Source organism: Anopheles maculipalpis, chromosome 2RL, assembly GCF_943734695.1.
Source record: "Anopheles maculipalpis chromosome 2RL, idAnoMacuDA_375_x, whole genome shotgun sequence".
NCBI lineage: Eukaryota > Metazoa > Arthropoda > Insecta > Diptera > Culicidae > Anopheles > Anopheles maculipalpis.
Window position 1 is genome coordinate 88,652,190 of NC_064871.1, and position 17,647 is coordinate 88,669,836.

Sequence of the window (17,647 nt, forward strand, 5' to 3'; positions counted from 1 at the left end):
TGGGCCGGCTCCATAAAGCCACACCTTGGCTGCCTTTTGTCGGAATGGAATACGTGAATGGTTATGGAGGGCAGAGGCCGTGGGACTCGGTTCAACTTGCTGCTCAACACCCGCAATTCCCTGCCGATCAGGCAGGATCAGGTCTTTGCGATGGGAGTGATGATGATCGTTGTTGTCGTTCAGTGTCCATTAAAAATCAAACTGAAACCCCCTCCCCCTCGTCACCACCTCTCCCTCTCTCTCTCTCTCTCTCTCTCTCTCTCTCTCCCTCCCTCTGACTTGCAGTTTGTCGATGTCAGTCATAATAGATAAGACCAAAAATCGTCAAACGGCCCAAAGTCCTCCATCCTCGAACCTGTTCGCTTCTAAATTTGAAAGTATTTCCATCCCCAAACCGTAAGACCAGACCAACTACACTGTGCGCAGAAGTTGTGGGATTGGGACCGGGTGAAGTTGGGCGGCCAATTCAACATCCACCCACACAGGTAGGCACATAAAAACTGCTCACCTTTCCCGCGCTCTCTCTCTCTCTCTCTCTCTCTCTCTCTCGCCTTCTCTAATGTTTATTACGACGCCGTGTGACTTCGGCCCGAAAAGGTATTAAATGGTTTTGGCTCTCTATGAATATTGAACGACACACAAACACTCTCGCCTTGCCTGTTCCTCCGTAGGATGCGGATCCATGCTGCAAAGTGACAAAAAAATTAGGCGACACTGCCACACCACGGGTTTGGGTGTTTATTTAGCACCCAGTTCGTGCGCTTGGTGAAGTTGCATGGAGGACGCGGGAGCCGCTTGATGGTGGCACTTGTTCGCAAGAGATTGTTTTCGAATAACACTCAAGCAGGGCGTTGAAATGGCGTAGAATTCCACTGTCTGGTTGTTACGAGTGCACTCGATAGGTCTTTTTTTGTCGCTTAAGCGCTGTAGCTTATCCGAATCCAGCAATGAAGATACAAACGCTCACCTAAGCTCCCTCAACTGCTCTGGAAGTCGCACACGAACGGGCAAAGGGTAAGCAAGATAGGCCGCGCATATGCTCGGGCCAGACTTATCGCTGACTGACAAGCTCGTCTCGACGAATATTGATTTTGGAGTGCCGGAGGACCCGCGCCTAAGCCTGTGCCCCATTGAGCCAGTCGTCATTTTTCAGGCTTACGCTGATGGGTGTGATGGCTGTTTACAGTCGTGAGCCGTGTAATAACGGTCGATTCGCGAGCGCGTCCAAAAGATTCGAAAATCGATTCCATTCCAGAAACGATCGGCAGGCGCGGGTGCATATGCGGGCTGATCGGCCGTAAATATGGCTAAACATTTCCATACGATTTTGGCACCGAGACTACGGCGAACGGGTCCACTACCGCTGAAGTAAGATGTTCGCCAAGAGGATGTGTAGACATTGGGGACATGAAACATCAGAATTAGCATGTTTTTTTCCCCCTTCTCTCATTTACCACTTTTCATTGATGAATATGTGGCTGTGGCTGTATAGTTGTAGCGTTGTAGCTTTTGCTTCTTCCACGATCAGAAACTAAAATCCACCCGCGCAGAATTTGGTGAAAAAACGAACCGAAAAAAAAAAACAACAAAATTGAGCAGACCCCGCGCTACAAAGCATCAAACACCAGCCCAATGCAAAATGCCGAATTTGTAAACGATTTTACGATTCAATATTGCCAATCAAACGTAACATATTTTGGTAGGAGATATCCTACACAGATTATTAAATCGATGACGCATTGCGCAACACGCACCACGCGGTGACAATATGGTTTTATCTATTTTAATTTATTTTTTGTCGCTTTGTGGTCCGAACTTGGGTGTGTGCTAAATTTATTCGTCTAAGCGTTACCTTCCCCGTTATGGCAAATGAACATCACCTTTGTTTTCATTAAAAAACTATGGGACTGTTCGATTGATGTAATCACTTGCCGGCCATTTGTTTAGTAAATGGGAGTATATCACATTAAATTGCGTACCATACGAGACGCTCCCAAAAGGATACTCTCGTCGAATGGACGTTAATGGTTGTAATCCAAATAAATCGTTTTAAAAAAGGTTGTACATCAGCGTTCCTCGATCAGTTCGATCGGTTTACAGCCGTGCTAGAAATTGCACCTCAGAAAATAACGTTATCAACGTAGCGTTATAGAACTTCATAGACAGAATTGGGGCTCAAATCCCATTCGGACCGTTTCATCGTAAGGGCCCCCCTTTCTATCTAGCTACGTGGTATCCGTCTAGTAAGTGACCATTTTTCTTCTTGGCTTAACGACCTCTCAGGTCATGCCGGCCATCGAAATGGCTTTCTAGACTGCCGATACCACGTAGTTGGTTAGTCAGTCCTCACTACGGGGGGACGGTCCGGATGGGATTTGAGCCCCGTTCCTGCCGTTTGAAGACCGGCGCCGCTGTCGCCTATACCACCAGGCCGGGCTCAGTAAGTGATCCTAGTAGGCCTTTAAACAAAGAAGCATAAGAAATATCGTTATTACGAGTTGCAGGTGCTTTAATGGTGGAGTCTAGCTTTTGGAATTTAAGGAGCGTAACAGGTTTTCAATCCACGCAACGGAGCTTTTGAATCACTCAAATAATTTAGTGGGAGTTCAGAACTTTTAAAATAGTTAGTGGCAATATTAAAAGCCTCTTGGGCATCTTTACAATTATACAGTGGAATCTTACATTTAATTAGAGTAAAATTACAATGATATAGTGGAATTTCTCCTGAACGTTTCCTGCTCTTCTTTTACACTAGCAAAATGAAAAAATGCCTTGTTTACATCAGCAGACCGTATCATCACCATCGTATAAGAAATTTGAACCAATTTCCCCTCAGATATAGTAGAATTCTAATAAAAATAGATCAAAACCCTGTATCAATGTACTTTATTTAGAAATGCCTACTACAAGCACTATCACAAATCACTTACTATCAACTTAATTGGTCAATGACACCTGTGTAGGACCACTTCATCGATAAGCCCTACAGATAACGTCATTTTATGGCCGAAAATTTTTGAAAATAATTCTTAACAATTTCAACATTAAATCGGTAGCTGATTTTTCTTATCAGAGGTCTTTCTTGAGTTGCTAAAGTGCTCAAAATATCAATAATATAAATTACCATCAATTACCAGCGATGAAAAGTTGATTAGTAAAGAAATGCCTCAACATCTTGAGTAGACAAAATTGTTGATTAAATCCATAAAGATGTATACGACTTTACCTATAAAAAAGCAATGCTGTTGAAGGCATCATGTAAATAATTACTAAAATTCACATACACAGTGGCGGGTTTAACTTTGGTTCTCCAAGGGTCTAAATTCGCCACTGGTTTTACACCAAAGATTCACAAACTAAACCATACAAATAACACTTGTATGAGTTCCAGCCTCTATAGTTATTGCTAACAAACACTTCAAATATTTTCCTTCTTATGTTTCCTACATCACAAATAGCTTAACCTGTAATATTTCAAGATCTCAATAAGGATAACATAAACAATCACCTAACGAATTCATTACACAGACCTTGATCTGTTTACATTCCGACGTAATTATCAACTACTGACCAACCTTATACAAATCCATTATGAGGCTGCTGAATGATGTTCGTTAATTTCCTCAATCACCTCCAGTAGCTGCTGAACCGATATGAATCACTAACAAATTCCGGCTTGAATGTAACCTTGTGGCACAAATGATACATAACCACACTGTGACACGCAACCGTGTCACAACAGCTCGCCCGAGTTGAGACGATTTGCCATAGCAACCAAAAACGCTTCTTGCTCCGGTTTGAATCACTATCACTTCACAGCTTCGTTGAGTCACACCTTTTTCTTTACACCGAAATGGCCGGTCACTTCCGTTGCCAACGGCACGGAGAAGAATGCGTCGATTATTCTTCCTTAATTCCAGTGGCACACAGTTACAGCAAGGCCTGCTTTTATTATCATCACCATGCGCTACACACAGACAGACAGCACCGATCGCCGTGACGTAAGATAAATTCATTCATAACACAGCAATAATCCACTCAGAACACTGCCACCATGTGACACTTTCGTTCTCTGAGTGCTCTGTACAGTGGTGAGAATAGTTTAATGGCACAGCACCACAGCACAACAGCAAAACGTCTCACAAGATGAAGGCGTATGGAGTAGAAATTAAAAGTCGTTTTAGCTTCATGAGATCACCAGCGAACGGGTGACTTTGCCCGGTCCCACTGCAACCGGAATGATAATTAATTTAAATGACAACTCCTCTCAGGCAACGACACAAACGAGTTGATCTTTGTTCGATAGGTCAGTTACATATCTCATCGTTTCCTAGCTCACACTGGTGGGAACACTATCATCACCCACTTCTTTATCACGACCGATAGGCCACACAGATTCACATCTCCGTCACACCGGACACGGCAGCATACACGACCGCTCGCGAGCACCGCTTCTAAACAAATGAAGATATTACGGGTTCCGACCAACGTGCGCGGCCCAGGCGCACTGCTGTGGGCTGCTGCTGGAGCAGGAAGAAAATGCCGCGTCGATCGTTCCGAACCGATCGAACCAACGGCGAGGCGCACTCGCGTAGCTTCAGAATACATGCATAGCTAATGGGGCATACACGCCCGGTGCCTTGATGACAACAGCACACGACCTGCGCCCGACCACCACTTACGCGAGACGTAAACGTTGCGTTGGTGTTTAAAATTGCGCCTCCCCCAGCATCCAGTGCGTTGCTTGGTGCGCAAACTGGAGTGTGTCGTGTATTATGTCCATTTTCATCTGCATTTTTGTCCGAGGCCGGTTCCGCTTTCTTCGCGGTAGCCTATCCTTCAGCCCGAAGGTATCTATCTTCCCGGTCTGCTTAAGATATTGCTACTACCCAGTTCGGTCCGGATCGGGATAGCTTTCCAAAAAAAAAAAACACATACCCAAAAGCATGGAATGGCTCCTCGAAGTGCCACTTCGAAGTCACGCTCAAATCAAAACCAAACAAATCCTCCACAGCTTTACGGAATCAATATTTGTACACCGTCCACCGGTTTATTTTCCCCTCGCCGAGCCCTAAAACGAATCGGCTTAACGAAGCGGACGAAGTAGTTTTCAAGAGTGTCACACGATTTTTGTGACTATTTAAGGCGCAGGCACTATTGTTTAGCTTCGCGCCAGTCATGGCGTATAATGAGCATCGTTAAAAGTAGAGTAACTTTACGAACTTTTTCACTGGAGCTTTGTTTGTTGGAGCACGCAGTTCGCGCTGCGTAGGCGCGTCGGATTACCGGTGCGGAGTCTCGGAGTCGTAAAAGAAAAAAAAACTTGCAAACACTTTGGATGCCATAGTTTGTGAAACATCACTCTTCAGATATTTCAACTTCCGATTTGACAACCCGGTTCAACGAGGGTTGGCCTTTTACCACCCTCCTGTACCTGTTATAATTACCATTTCGACAGCTTCGTCGTACAAGCTGACTCACTCTTCAAATATTGATACTGCAGAAAGGAACCAGAGTATGGCAAAACCACTTCACTGTGCCACTTCGTACCGAGCTTTTTACCAGCTTTGGCAGTATCGATGACGAAGACGTATGGGTACATTCTTGATGTGTTGCGTTTCGTCAAAAAAGGAAGCGAATATAGTCCCCCCAAATCACCGCGCGTTTTATCTGATTAATATCTCCAATCGATCATTCGTAGCAAATGGCTCAGTTTAACCAAAATACACGAAAAGCGGCTTAAGGATGGCTATCGCCAACAGAAGAGCCTACCCCCGTTGCATTGCGAGGCGCTGGAACTGTCGACGGGATCGAGGGGATGGATGGATTTTCGGCAGCACACTTTTTTTCTGTTTCTTCTAAACTGGTCCACCAGCCATCAAATATGCCGTGCGGACCAACCTGTTCCAACCTGCGACAAAATCGTTCGATCCATTTGCAACTCCTCCGCATGTACAACGCAACGCAGCGGAACGTTGACGGGCCGTCCCTCTTTCTAGCTCAGCGTATCCGTTACCGATTTAGTTTACTAGATAATTAATTACACTCCGTCGGTGACAATTGCCACGCACGACCCGATTGCCACCAAAATCCGACAGGTGAAACGGAGCATCAGCACCTTAGGCAGCGCGCGCGCGTGTACTAGCTAGGACGCGCGAACCATCCAGCCAACGGTCAACGAAACGGCCAGCGTTCTAAGCGTTCGACGCCTGCTGTGCGAAATGAGCTGATTATACGAAATATATAATTTAACGATCGCGATCGCGGCAGATGACAGAAAATACCTGTCCACATTAATTGGACATCACGCGCGGGACCTCCTACAGGCTCCCCCGGAAATGTACCATAAAAGGCAGTATAATGCTCTGCACACTTAGGCTTGGTTTGATCAGTGCAACGCCTCTCGAGAAGAGAGGTCAAATGCAGCGGACAACCACTTCAGGAACACTTCACAACCGAACCTGGCCTTGGGCCGTCGTCCGTCGAGTCTCGAAGCTGTAATCGTAAACGCACCGTCCACTGGTGCAAGCGAGCAGAGATTATAGCGGCGCACACACGCACCAAACCCGGAGGTCGTCATTTAAGGTGATAATAGTTCGAGTATACTACGGCAACATGCGCTTTGTTGACAGTGCATTGTATATTTCCCTTTTTGCATACGGTTGGCCGTCCATCCGCCACTACCTCAGTAGGGGCGTTTGTTTTGTGCGTTCACAAACTGAATGGCGAGTGTACTGTTCTTACGGTTCTCGGCATGTACGTGAACACTGTACAAAGCTTTATAACTTTGCAGAGGTAGTATTTTATGGCTCAATCTGACCAAGATGTTCGAAAGCAACGTCATCTTGTGAGGATTAAAAATGGGGTATCGGTTATTGAGGAGTTCAGAGAGTCCATGATGATAGTATATTCAACATCAAGGACTTCAAGGGCGTGATAAAATTCGTTCAACATCTCTTAATAACCCATTTAATATAATGGTGCATATTTTTATCATTGAACTCATGCAAGTTTACCTCAACATCTCTGCAACTCCAATGGATCATGGTGGATAGGAAGTGCAGCCCTTCAAGAGATACCCCAGAGTCAATCTCGCTTGCCATTCTCGCGCAAAACCCCCCGTGTTTTTTCCACCCTCCAACGATAACTCGTCGATATCTTAGCGCCCACTCGTAGACAGACTGGCTGCTTCAGCAATTCCGTGGACGCTTCTCCACCGCAACCGGTCCGCCCATATGCCCCCACCACACGCCACGGTGATTGGAATGAATGAGTTGTCTCCCCTTTGTGGGGTACCGTTTCGTTTTGCTCATATTCCAACATATACCTGTGCGGCGGGCTGCGATGGGCTTTTAGCCGTTGGCTCCTACTTCTCTCTTCGCTTCTTTGATTGCTTATATGGCAATAACGAGTCTATACAAACAAACGCACACACAGACTACACGATGGTACAATTGGGGACATTGGTGGACCGTGTCGCGAGTTTGCGGGTACGCGATCATCGACTGGCACAGGGCGCCCCAACACAACCCGTTGGCTCCAAGTACGAAGGGAAGGGAAGGTTCACCCCAAAAACTGGGAGATGTTGGAAGATGGGAGGTGAAGTGTACAACTCGAAAAACCAGCTAGACACCCACGTGTATTTATTATTGTTGCCATTTCATTCGCACTTGCGAGGAGAACCCTTCAAGCTGATCGTGTTCTGTCGCGCATGCTTTGCAGATAAAGTGAAGTGGAGTGGACCTTACATGAAGTGGTGGTGTTGTAGAGACCCAAGCCCAAGCCTACCCTCATGGACGCGGACGGGCGTTTGGTATCAATCTGCAGCTGCATTGGCAAGTTATATGGATGCGGACCTACCGCTGCTTGCAATCAAACCGGTCCCTTGGCGTTAGTTGCAGTGGAGGAAGTGTTGCGAATTTGTATCGAACGTCTTTCAGCGCTTCCCAATAGTTGTCCCGTTTTTCGAACGCGTTACTGCTACGGTCTCGGGATATGTTGTTCACGATCAACAGTATTTGTCATCTTTCCTGCTCTGGATGTCCCGTATCCGTAGGGAGAACCATACAACAATTTAATCTCCTAACTGTTATAACTAGCAATAGAGGACCTCGGTGTAAACCATACCAATTGTACAAGCAAGATAAGTGCAATATCTTGTTCGTTTGGGAGATAAATCCGGTTGTAAAAACGAGCTGAGCTACACTTAACAACAACGTAAATGATTCATCTTTTTCTTACTTCCTTATTGAGCCACTGCCAAAGCGAATGAGATCCCCAGTAGAAATCTTCTTTTGGGCCCCATTTTGCCCAACCCCAGAACTTTTCGCACCGAGTCAGAACTCGGATCCATAATGGTTGCTGGATGCTTTTGTTTGCCCAAAAGCATCCGCGTTGCCACCACCGCCATTGCCATTAGATATGCCTGCACCATCAACCGGAGCTATGGCCAGCTGGCCCTATTCGGGTATCTATAATTAATCGGACAAAAACAGTGCCCAGAGTACCGCCATTCGACCCAACCTGCATATCCTAATTGTGTGCCCACCGCGACGCAGAAAACCGTGCGTCGTCTCCCCATGTTTGGGCAACGAGCGTCAAATACCAAAACCTTTTGCTACCCGGACAACCATGCCTTGCTCCGGGGAGCAAGGCCATTCCCGGGCTCTGGATGAAAAACAGTGCGGGAGAGAGACGTTGAGGGGATGAAAAAAGCTTTATAAATTATGAATTCTCGATGGCGAAATTTTATTCTTCCAAATACGGACAATCATGCGTAGGTGAAGGTAAAACACAAACTGTCCGGCCAAAGAACGGAGACTTTTACATGTTTTGTGTTCTTCGTCCGTTTGACCATGTTTTGCCGAGGAGGGCGCACGGTGGTACGATTGTCTAGGGCATTCACCATAACTGCGTTGGTCGACTACCGGCGATTGGGCATGGGAAAGCCCAACTACGGTCGTGGAACGGCCATGCAACGATTGTGTGTCTGTGTGCCCTTACCGACTATGTACATTAGCAGAATTGTCCTCTCAGGTGACATGTACCCTACGGCATGGTACATGCTCCAGGGCTCCGGTGGAATGTGAAGTTATTTGCTATGCCCCCTGGTATGCCTGGAATTGATTACTGAATTATGTTTTTCGCCTATCGGCCCAAGCTACAAATGTGCAACAAGCACCTGCATTTGTAGCGACACGAACGCACTCTACCGTTGAAAGTAGGTTGACATTAAGCGAAGTGGTAGTGGCTGTGTAGTGTGGAGCTAGTCTTGAAGGAATTTGTAGCTAGCCTAAATACATCTACTTATACCACTCGCTGCTTAGCATTCCGATTTGGAAATAGTAGTCTTAATAGAATTGTTTACTATTTTATTCTTCTGGATCCATCCAAACACACCTCCAGGAGGATCGGTGAGGCCATCTCTGGCCCGGGGGATCTATTGCACATCCGCGATCATCCATGTTTGGCATCATCTCAAACAACAGTCATTGATGCACCTAGTTTGGGCCTAATGCCAAATATATCCTTCGATCGGACCATATTTTTTGGCCAAAACAGCACCGCTGAAAGGAATGGGAACTTAACGCTCCCCCAAAACGTGTCAGCTTTCGCTTCGTGGCCAGCAGCAGCAAGAATCAGCAACACATTACGCGAATAATGAATACCGTATACCTTGTGTATTTTCCTTAATCCAATAATAATGACCATCTTGGTACACGGCACAATCGAACGAGCGATGGCACAGCGCGCTCTTTTTCGTCGCTTAATTGTGCGCCCAAGAACAAACAGGTCGCAATGAAGCCATAAATGAGTCTGGGCCTGGGTGGTCGGCTGCTGGGAAGTGTCGCAATTTTTTTGTTTTGTTTTCTGCACGCACTTCCCTCAGAAGATGTTGCACTACTGGTTGGTTGGTTTTGGCGATCGCGTTCCCGCTTATGGAAACCAGGATTAAGTTCATAAATCATTTCCCTGCATCATTGCAATCGATTGCGATGCACGAGGGCGAGCATGGCCGTGTTTTGACATCATCCTTGCTGAAGCTTGTTAAGAACCGGCAGGTCGTCTCACCCTCGCGCACCCCATCCAAAGGCGAGGGTCAGTTCCATTTAAGTAGTTGCATATCATTAGACACTAGGGTACGATACTGGGTAATGGGCAATGGTAGTATTTATCCGCTAAACATGGCGTCTTTCAATATTCCTATGGTGAACTTCCTACAAGGAAACTTGCAAAAGTAATCCTACAAGCAAATTGATCAACTGAAAGCTTTTTATTTTTATTTTTTGTAAGAATACAAATTATTCAATATGAATATAATTGAGCAAGTGGTAAGTCTTCGTATTGAAATTGACATGATTGATCAGCAATAAAAATCGCCTACTAAAAACCGACTACCGAATGCTCGTCATCTCGCAGACTTCAAACTAAATCCCGTCTTTGGGCGCCACAACCCATGTTCGATCTCGATACGAAATTACATCGGTAAACATACAGGGGGAAACAGCAACCAAGCGTCCAGAACTGTAACGAGCGAAAAAAACCGGATCGACCGTTTCGGATCGAACCGTAGGAGCAAGCGAATTCAAACCGATCCAGCCGCACCATAATCATGAGCGGTGTTAATTTATGCGCCGACTCTAATCTAAATTAGCATTAAAATTAATTGAAATAAATTACGAAGCATCCAGCAACGGCGATTGAGCGTTACCGTTAGGTTCGAATGGTCCCCTTTGGTGCCATTTTACCCTCGGGCGTCCCAGTAACTACTACTCCGGCGTGTCTGATTTTGTCCGCTTTATTATTGTTATTACCTTCATTACGGTAGTTCAGGCGGTGGTCAAAAGGGAGAGAGAGAGAGAGAGAGCTGCACGACCATTGCACCGGCCAGATGCATCGAGATCATATGCACAAAATGACATAATCAGGTGGCAGCTATACAGCAAGTCTCGATCACCGATTTATAACGACCCCGTCCAGTCCACTGCAATCGGTTTGCCACTATTAATTACATGCTTGCAACACAACTTGCTATGCAGTTTAACTGTTTTTTTTTTTCTTCAGCTTGGACATGATTTTGGACAACTCTAGTACACTGATTGCATAGTTGTACAGTGCCAACCAACATTCCCGAACGAGTATTTCAAAGTTACCGTTTTGCGTGCTGGTTGCAATCATCGGACGAGTCCTACATTTCCTGTGTCCTTTAGCTTAGTATTATGGGGTCAGTTATTCCCACGCGCGGAGAAGATCTTCCATATTCAGACATCAAATAAAACAGATATGGTTATTGAGATGCATCTGCAGTTCAGTCTGCTTCTGTGTGCGTCACACCGATCTGCAACGTCCGTTGAACTGCAAACAAAGCGCACAAAACTGCATATTCCCAGAGCAGGGGCTAAACCCCTCAAGGTGAAAGTCTCTTGTTGTCCCCAGCAGGAGCCGGAGAACCTCGCTAAACCTAGGACTTACAGTTTTCCAAGCGGACATTTAATGGGCTCAACGAACGGTGTGCGTTCGATCGATTTGGAAACCCAAATTGCCAAAGTAACCTAATTGAACCGATGAATTTAAAGTAACATCGGAAACAATCAACGCCGACCACGTATACCACCCCAGAACCCGAAAGCCGCGTGAATTCGAGAGAAAATTAATAATCCAAAACAAATGTGCAAAGCGTAAAGCGAGCGCATGTTAAAATTAAGGGCAGTAAAATATAAAACCCATCACCTTCGTCTGTTTCTTTCGAGCCTTTTGTTGGGTGGGAGTTACACAGTGTATCGTGGAGATTTTGCAGATTTTGCTGAGCTTGTGGATGAATTATAAGGAACAAAGATTTCTCAAGGAACGAAAGGGAAGATACAGCGACGTATCTTTCGAAAACAACTGTACCGTACCACCTTCGTGACTTGATTCGCCGTCCGATTGTGGACACCGATCGTAACCCGTTGACGTTGCTTTTGCAGAATCTCAACCGTAGATCTGACCCCACAAGGACGAGCACCGAAAGTGAAGCGTGGAAGTTACGAACCTGTCCGAGGACAAGCATGCAGCGCGATTAACTACCATCTACGGAAATTGGTGGCACAGACCAAGTGTGAGGAAGCGCCGACCATCGGTGTGAAGAACACATCCCACACAGCAACGACACGCACGACTCGAAAGTAAAAACACTTTACAACTGCTTATATTTATGGTACGAATGGTGGTAGAGATGCTTTGGGAAATTACCGATCGTTTAGGGCGGTTGACTAGATTGTGGTGGGAAAGCAAGAAACTGTCAATTGACGACCGGTTCGGGATCTGCCGGGATGACGATTCTCCGGTTGCCATTCATGGTTTGGATGTCAGCTTGCCAGCGTGAGTACTCCTTTTCCTTTGCCCTCGGTATCGGTGGAGCGTTGTTGGGTCTTACTTGTTCGATCGGTAATTAGTATAAGCCCACCCGTCCCCGTCACTTATTGCAACACGGCATGGGTTCTATCCTGCCTACGACAAGCTACCTCTACCTAGTTTCTAGATAGTTGAAACTCATTCGAACAGCCTCCTCGAACATGCCCGATGACACCTTGAAGCATGGTTTGCAAGTAAAAATTTACGATGGAGGCGCCCACTCAAAAACCGGGTGCTATTTCTTATGCTAAAAAGCACCCTTAGCAGCTATCGATGTAGGTCCGCTACGGTCAAACACTAGACATAGACCACAGCGGACAACCTCCCGGTAGCTCGAATCCCCGGGGCTATGTCCCAGGGGAGATTCAAAGCATTCGAATTGCTCGTAAATAAATCTTCATTAGCGTCCAGGTTGATCCTCGGCCCGTTTGTCAAATTAAAGCTGATGAAGTGAGCAAATCATAATCTCTAACACCCCCTCCCGGTGGACATGAAGTGTGGCGGATACCTTTTTTTATGTCTTTCTTCCGCGATAATCACGGGTGACCGAGGAGGACGACGGTGTTCGTCACCCACCATAAATCACACAAGTTGTAACGATTCTTCACTGCCATCGCATCGCTGGATACAAGAACTCGCGAAGACGAAGTAGTTGTTTGCGAAAACTGAAGCTCTGCCCGTTGCTAATTTCGTACAATACGGGAAGGAAGTCATCAGTGTCGCATCACGTAGCTACCCACGTATCTTGAACGTTTGCTGTAAAATCATCATTTTATACAATTTAGATTTGTTTCGTACTGTTTTACTACCCGTTTTATAACAAGAATGCGAAGACTTGTGCAAGTTTTATAGCAACGATACATCTCCCAGTATGGATTTTGCGAATATTATTAGCAATTTAACATAAAGCAACGAAAATAATTGGAATACTATTCAACTGTTTTGCGTGATTGGTGCGCGGTACCAAAGTACACAGCTTCCAAGCCCGATCCCGTCCCAAAATCGTCTAAATCACCAGCTGAAAGCTTACACACAAAGTAACATTCAACACCGTTGGTGAAACATTCCGTTTCCTTTTACGAGACTACCGGACCTCCAAACAAAGGGCAATTTACGATGACAATTGTAGAGCAATGTAAATAAAGACCACAAAACCGTAGCACGGTTCGTTCCGCCCGCGCGAGCTGACCGTTTGAACTTGACGGGAAAAGAGCTGCTATTTGCCGAACCATTCCAACGCTGCCAATGGTCGCGTGTCTTGTGCTTTGCGCGAACAGTTTTGTCTAACAACAACCAATTCCGATTCCGACATACCTGTTTGGTAATTTTAGTTTTGTTTTTTGCTTCAACATTTTGTAACATGAAACACAACAGCGTTACTGTTTAGGATTTTTGAAAATTTGGAAACAAATCGTCCGCGATACTTCAGCCGGAATAAAATGCCGTGTCTTTGCTTTGCAAAAATGCGTTGGTTTTTGTTACACAAATAGTTGGAGTCCGCGTGTGGGTCGCGAATACCTTTCTTTTGTTTACACAAGAGCGTGACCACTGGACACGTAAAAACACCCAACACCGGTCCGTCTTTTTGTTAAATAATGTGACAAATCTGGACATGAGCTTGACTTGGTTGCAAGGGGGTTGGGTCGGGACCGGTTTTGGTATCGCATGCAAAAGGTTCTAATGAGTTATTTTGCTTGAAAAGAATATTTTCAAGTAAATTACTTTTTAATTAGAGGCCGGGGATAAACTTATTGTAGGTTGTGTCTCAGTTTAAAGTAAAGGAAAAAATCACCCATTTTATTGCACAATTTTGGTAGGCGAGAGTCAAGTCAAGACAACATTTTACACAAATTACGGTGTGGTTTGTTATCTCCGGAGTTATGGAGTTATTGTATTATGTAGAGTATTGGAGTTATGTCTACGAAAAGCTATTACCACAGCAAAAAAATCAATTAATAATCAGTACAATTAAAGTTTTCTAAGTTTATAATGCGAAATACCAAAACGCATTCATTCATTCAACCTCTAACCGTCGTTTTGAATTTTACCGCCATAGCTACAGATCACACGCACACCAATGCACCAATGCTGTCTGTTTGTCATTAATGTCATCAGCATCTACTGATGACAGCAGGCATTTTGGTTACAAAACCATCTAAATAAATGCAGGTGCTTTTCCTTGTGATTAAAAACAACAATTCGCACTGAATTTGATAATAATAGGTTGCCTTTCTGTATATTTAGCTCGTGAAAGTACTTCCGATGTTGATTGTTTAACGTCAATAACGGAATTGATCGGACGCTAGAGGTAACATCGCAACCAGCGAGTGCTCCACTTGTTTTGCCGGTTCTGATGGTGTGTTGTGCTTCTAGGTCCAGTAGTACGGGAAGGGATCGGAACCAAGTTGTTCCGTAATAAGCATTATCATAACGGACAAGCCTTCAACTGCTTCCCAAAATGTTCCTCAGGCAATTGACCGGCTTGTTGAAGCCTTCCACAATCAGCACGCTCATTGGTAAATCACAATTCAGTGTAAATAGGAGCTGATTACCGACCGTTTTCTCATCTTTACAGATCCACTCAAATCAGTACCACTAGCCGCACGATGGAGCAACGTGCCTGCATTTGCAAACCTTCGTTGGAATAGCACTAGCGCTGCTGCCACAGCCATCTCCGCAGACAAATCTACCATCGATACCGTAAACCAGCAGCTAGAAACTGGATCAGAAGGAAGATTGTTCGCCGTCGTCCAGTTGTGTGGCAAGCAGTTTAAAATCACTTCTGGCGATATAATCGTCGTTGAAGGTTATTGGCCTCCGGAGAATGGTGATCGGTTGCGGCTGGATAAAGTGCTGCTTGCAGGCGGCAAGGACTTTTCGCTTATCGGTCGTCCACTGTTAACTCCCGGACTGGTTGATGTACAAGCTACCATTATCGAGAAAACGCTTTCCCATACCCGGACACATTTTCGCAAGAAGCGCCGAAAGCAGTACACTCGTATCAATTTCTACCGCACACAGCAGACGATGATTCGTATCAATTCGATCGATATTACGCGAAAGCTGAGTGAATCGAGCTTGGGCAAGGAAACTAGCGAGGAAAGATTTTTCTAGTTTATTTGGTTTATTTCAAGTTGTAGTTTGTAGAAGCTCCAATTGCAGCAGGAAGATATAAAACTAATCTTGCTATTATCGTCAAAGCGTTTTTTTTTTGTTTATTCTGGTTAGGTAGAAATACTTCAGGCGTACCTTGATACATGAGGTGTATATCATGAGCAAATGTTCAAAAAATATTCGTGAAATTTCACCGTGTAAGTTGTATTTGAAAGTATTTTTATAGATTTTGCTAGTTTTAACACAAAGAGAAGCAATTTCCGTGCACAGCTTTACTTCGTTTCAACAGCAACAGGGTGTCCTACAAGGGTATTCATTTTTAGTACAACACAATCCACATTCAAGCCGGCTTGTGAATTTTCAATCCAAATGTACTGCTGTCAAAAGGACCTGTCAAAACTTCAAAGCAAACGGCTCCGCAGACCAAACGGTTGTATTTTGTAGCTCCTCTTGTTGTACCAGTCCGTGGCAATCGTTCGTAACTATCTTTCGGAAAAAGAGTGAAACCTGCTGGAAATGTTGGATCCTGTACTGCAGCGGCACCTAAAGGGCCATCGGGGTAAGCTGACCGGGCTTTCCTTCAATCCGGAAGGGACACGTTTCGTGACAAGCTCCCTCGACCATTCGGCAATCGTTTGGACCAACAACGAGCAGGTACGCTGCATGCGATTCGAGGCACACACGGATGTTGTGAATGATGTTTGCTGGTCGCCGGACGGTAGAATCATAGCAACCGTCTCCAAGGATCGCTCCGTAAAGATATGGGTACCATCCATGCTTGGTAATTGTGACGAGTTTCGGGGTCACACCTCTAACGTACGCTCGGTAGACTTTGATCCGACCGGGAAGAAGCTTTTAACCGCTTCAGATGACAAAACGGTCAAGCTGTGGAAGGTGTCCCGGAAGCAGTTCCTGTCGTCCTTCACTGGGCATACAAATTGGGTGCGCTGTGCTCGCTTCTCGCCAAACGGTAAAATGATCGCTTCTTGTGGTGATGATCGTTCGCTGAAGTTGTTTGACCCTGCAACTGGCCAGTGTGTTCATACCTTTCACGATCAGAAAGGAGCGGGATGTAAGGTGGCTTGGCATCCGGACAGCACACTGGTAGCTATCGCGTTGGACAACTGCCGGGTGAAGATCTTCGATGTGAACATAAGGAAATTGATTCAGTACTACCGGATCTATGATGGTGCCGTGAATTCGTTAGACTTCCATCCGTCTGGCAATTATCTTATTACGGGAAGCGACGATGGTGTGACGAAAATCATCGATCTGCTGGAAGGGCGGCAAATATTTACACTTACCGGGCACCGTGGTCCGGTGACGACGGTAAAATTTTCGAAAGATGGGCAGCTATTTGCGACAGGTAGCGATGATTGTCATGTAAGTGGAGTAGCGTTTTATAATCCAGAAAGAAAAGTTCTGTAACTCTCCTTTTGTTCCTCTTTTCACAGGTCATGTTGTGGAAAGCAAATTTAGAACCAGATTCGACACAAAGCTCACTGTACTCACCGGAGAGCACCTGCGAGATAACGAATGCAACCGGTGGCCAGCGCAAATTTAGCTTCAATCGTGACGTTACAGAGGCACATGCCGACGAAGATTCGGCCTACAGTTGCAACAAAGAGAATCTCCCGGATACGAGCATTTTTGTCGATGCGACAAAGACGGAAAATTTCAAAATATCGGACGCCGTCGAGGTTAGCGAGTAGTACACGACTAGGCTTAATTGTTTCTATATATTTATCTGAGAAGTTATATTTCCTTCTTCCCACTAATCATGAACTTAAAATATATGCTTTAATGCCGTTCTCATGTTGTCCCTCCCAAAGGAAATCGTAATCAAGCTGAATAAATCCACTCCCGAAAAGTCTCGAAACGAAACGACGCACGGATTGAGTGTCAGTTTTACGGGGAAACGCCAACAGGCACAATGTTCTGGTGCTCCAAATCTGACGCACGAACCTTCTACAAGCAATCGAAACGAATTTGAAGCACATGTCCTTGTGTGTCTGAACAGCATCAGCCGAAGGATGGACAGTTTTCATAGACGAATTTCGTTGCTTGAAGATATTCTCCTCGAACGATCATAAGCCAACACACAAGGCTAGGGTTGAGCAATTTTACACGTTTATTTGTA

The 17,647-nt window shown here is 45.3% G+C and overlaps 3 protein-coding genes across 3 annotated transcripts in view; all 3 read left to right on the forward strand.

The window, feature by feature from the left end:
* Window positions 1–17,647, forward strand: part of LOC126568516 (transmembrane protein 222) — a 482,151-nt gene that overhangs the window by 111,771 nt on the left and 352,733 nt on the right. The window lies entirely within an intron of this gene.
* LOC126568705 (POC1 centriolar protein homolog) lies at window positions 10,695–17,600 on the forward strand. The gene is made up of 4 exons (XM_050225223.1): window positions 10,695–10,706; window positions 16,009–16,890; window positions 16,962–17,207; window positions 17,340–17,600. Exons 2-4 carry the CDS (start codon window positions 16,024–16,026, stop codon window positions 17,598–17,600), a joined length of 1,374 nt encoding a protein of 457 aa, XP_050081180.1. The 5' UTR covers window positions 10,695–10,706; window positions 16,009–16,023.
* On the forward strand, window positions 14,852–15,507 carry LOC126567601 (39S ribosomal protein L21, mitochondrial). The gene is made up of 2 exons (XM_050223817.1): window positions 14,852–14,909; window positions 14,969–15,507. Exons 1-2 carry the CDS (start codon window positions 14,852–14,854, stop codon window positions 15,505–15,507), a joined length of 597 nt encoding a protein of 198 aa, XP_050079774.1.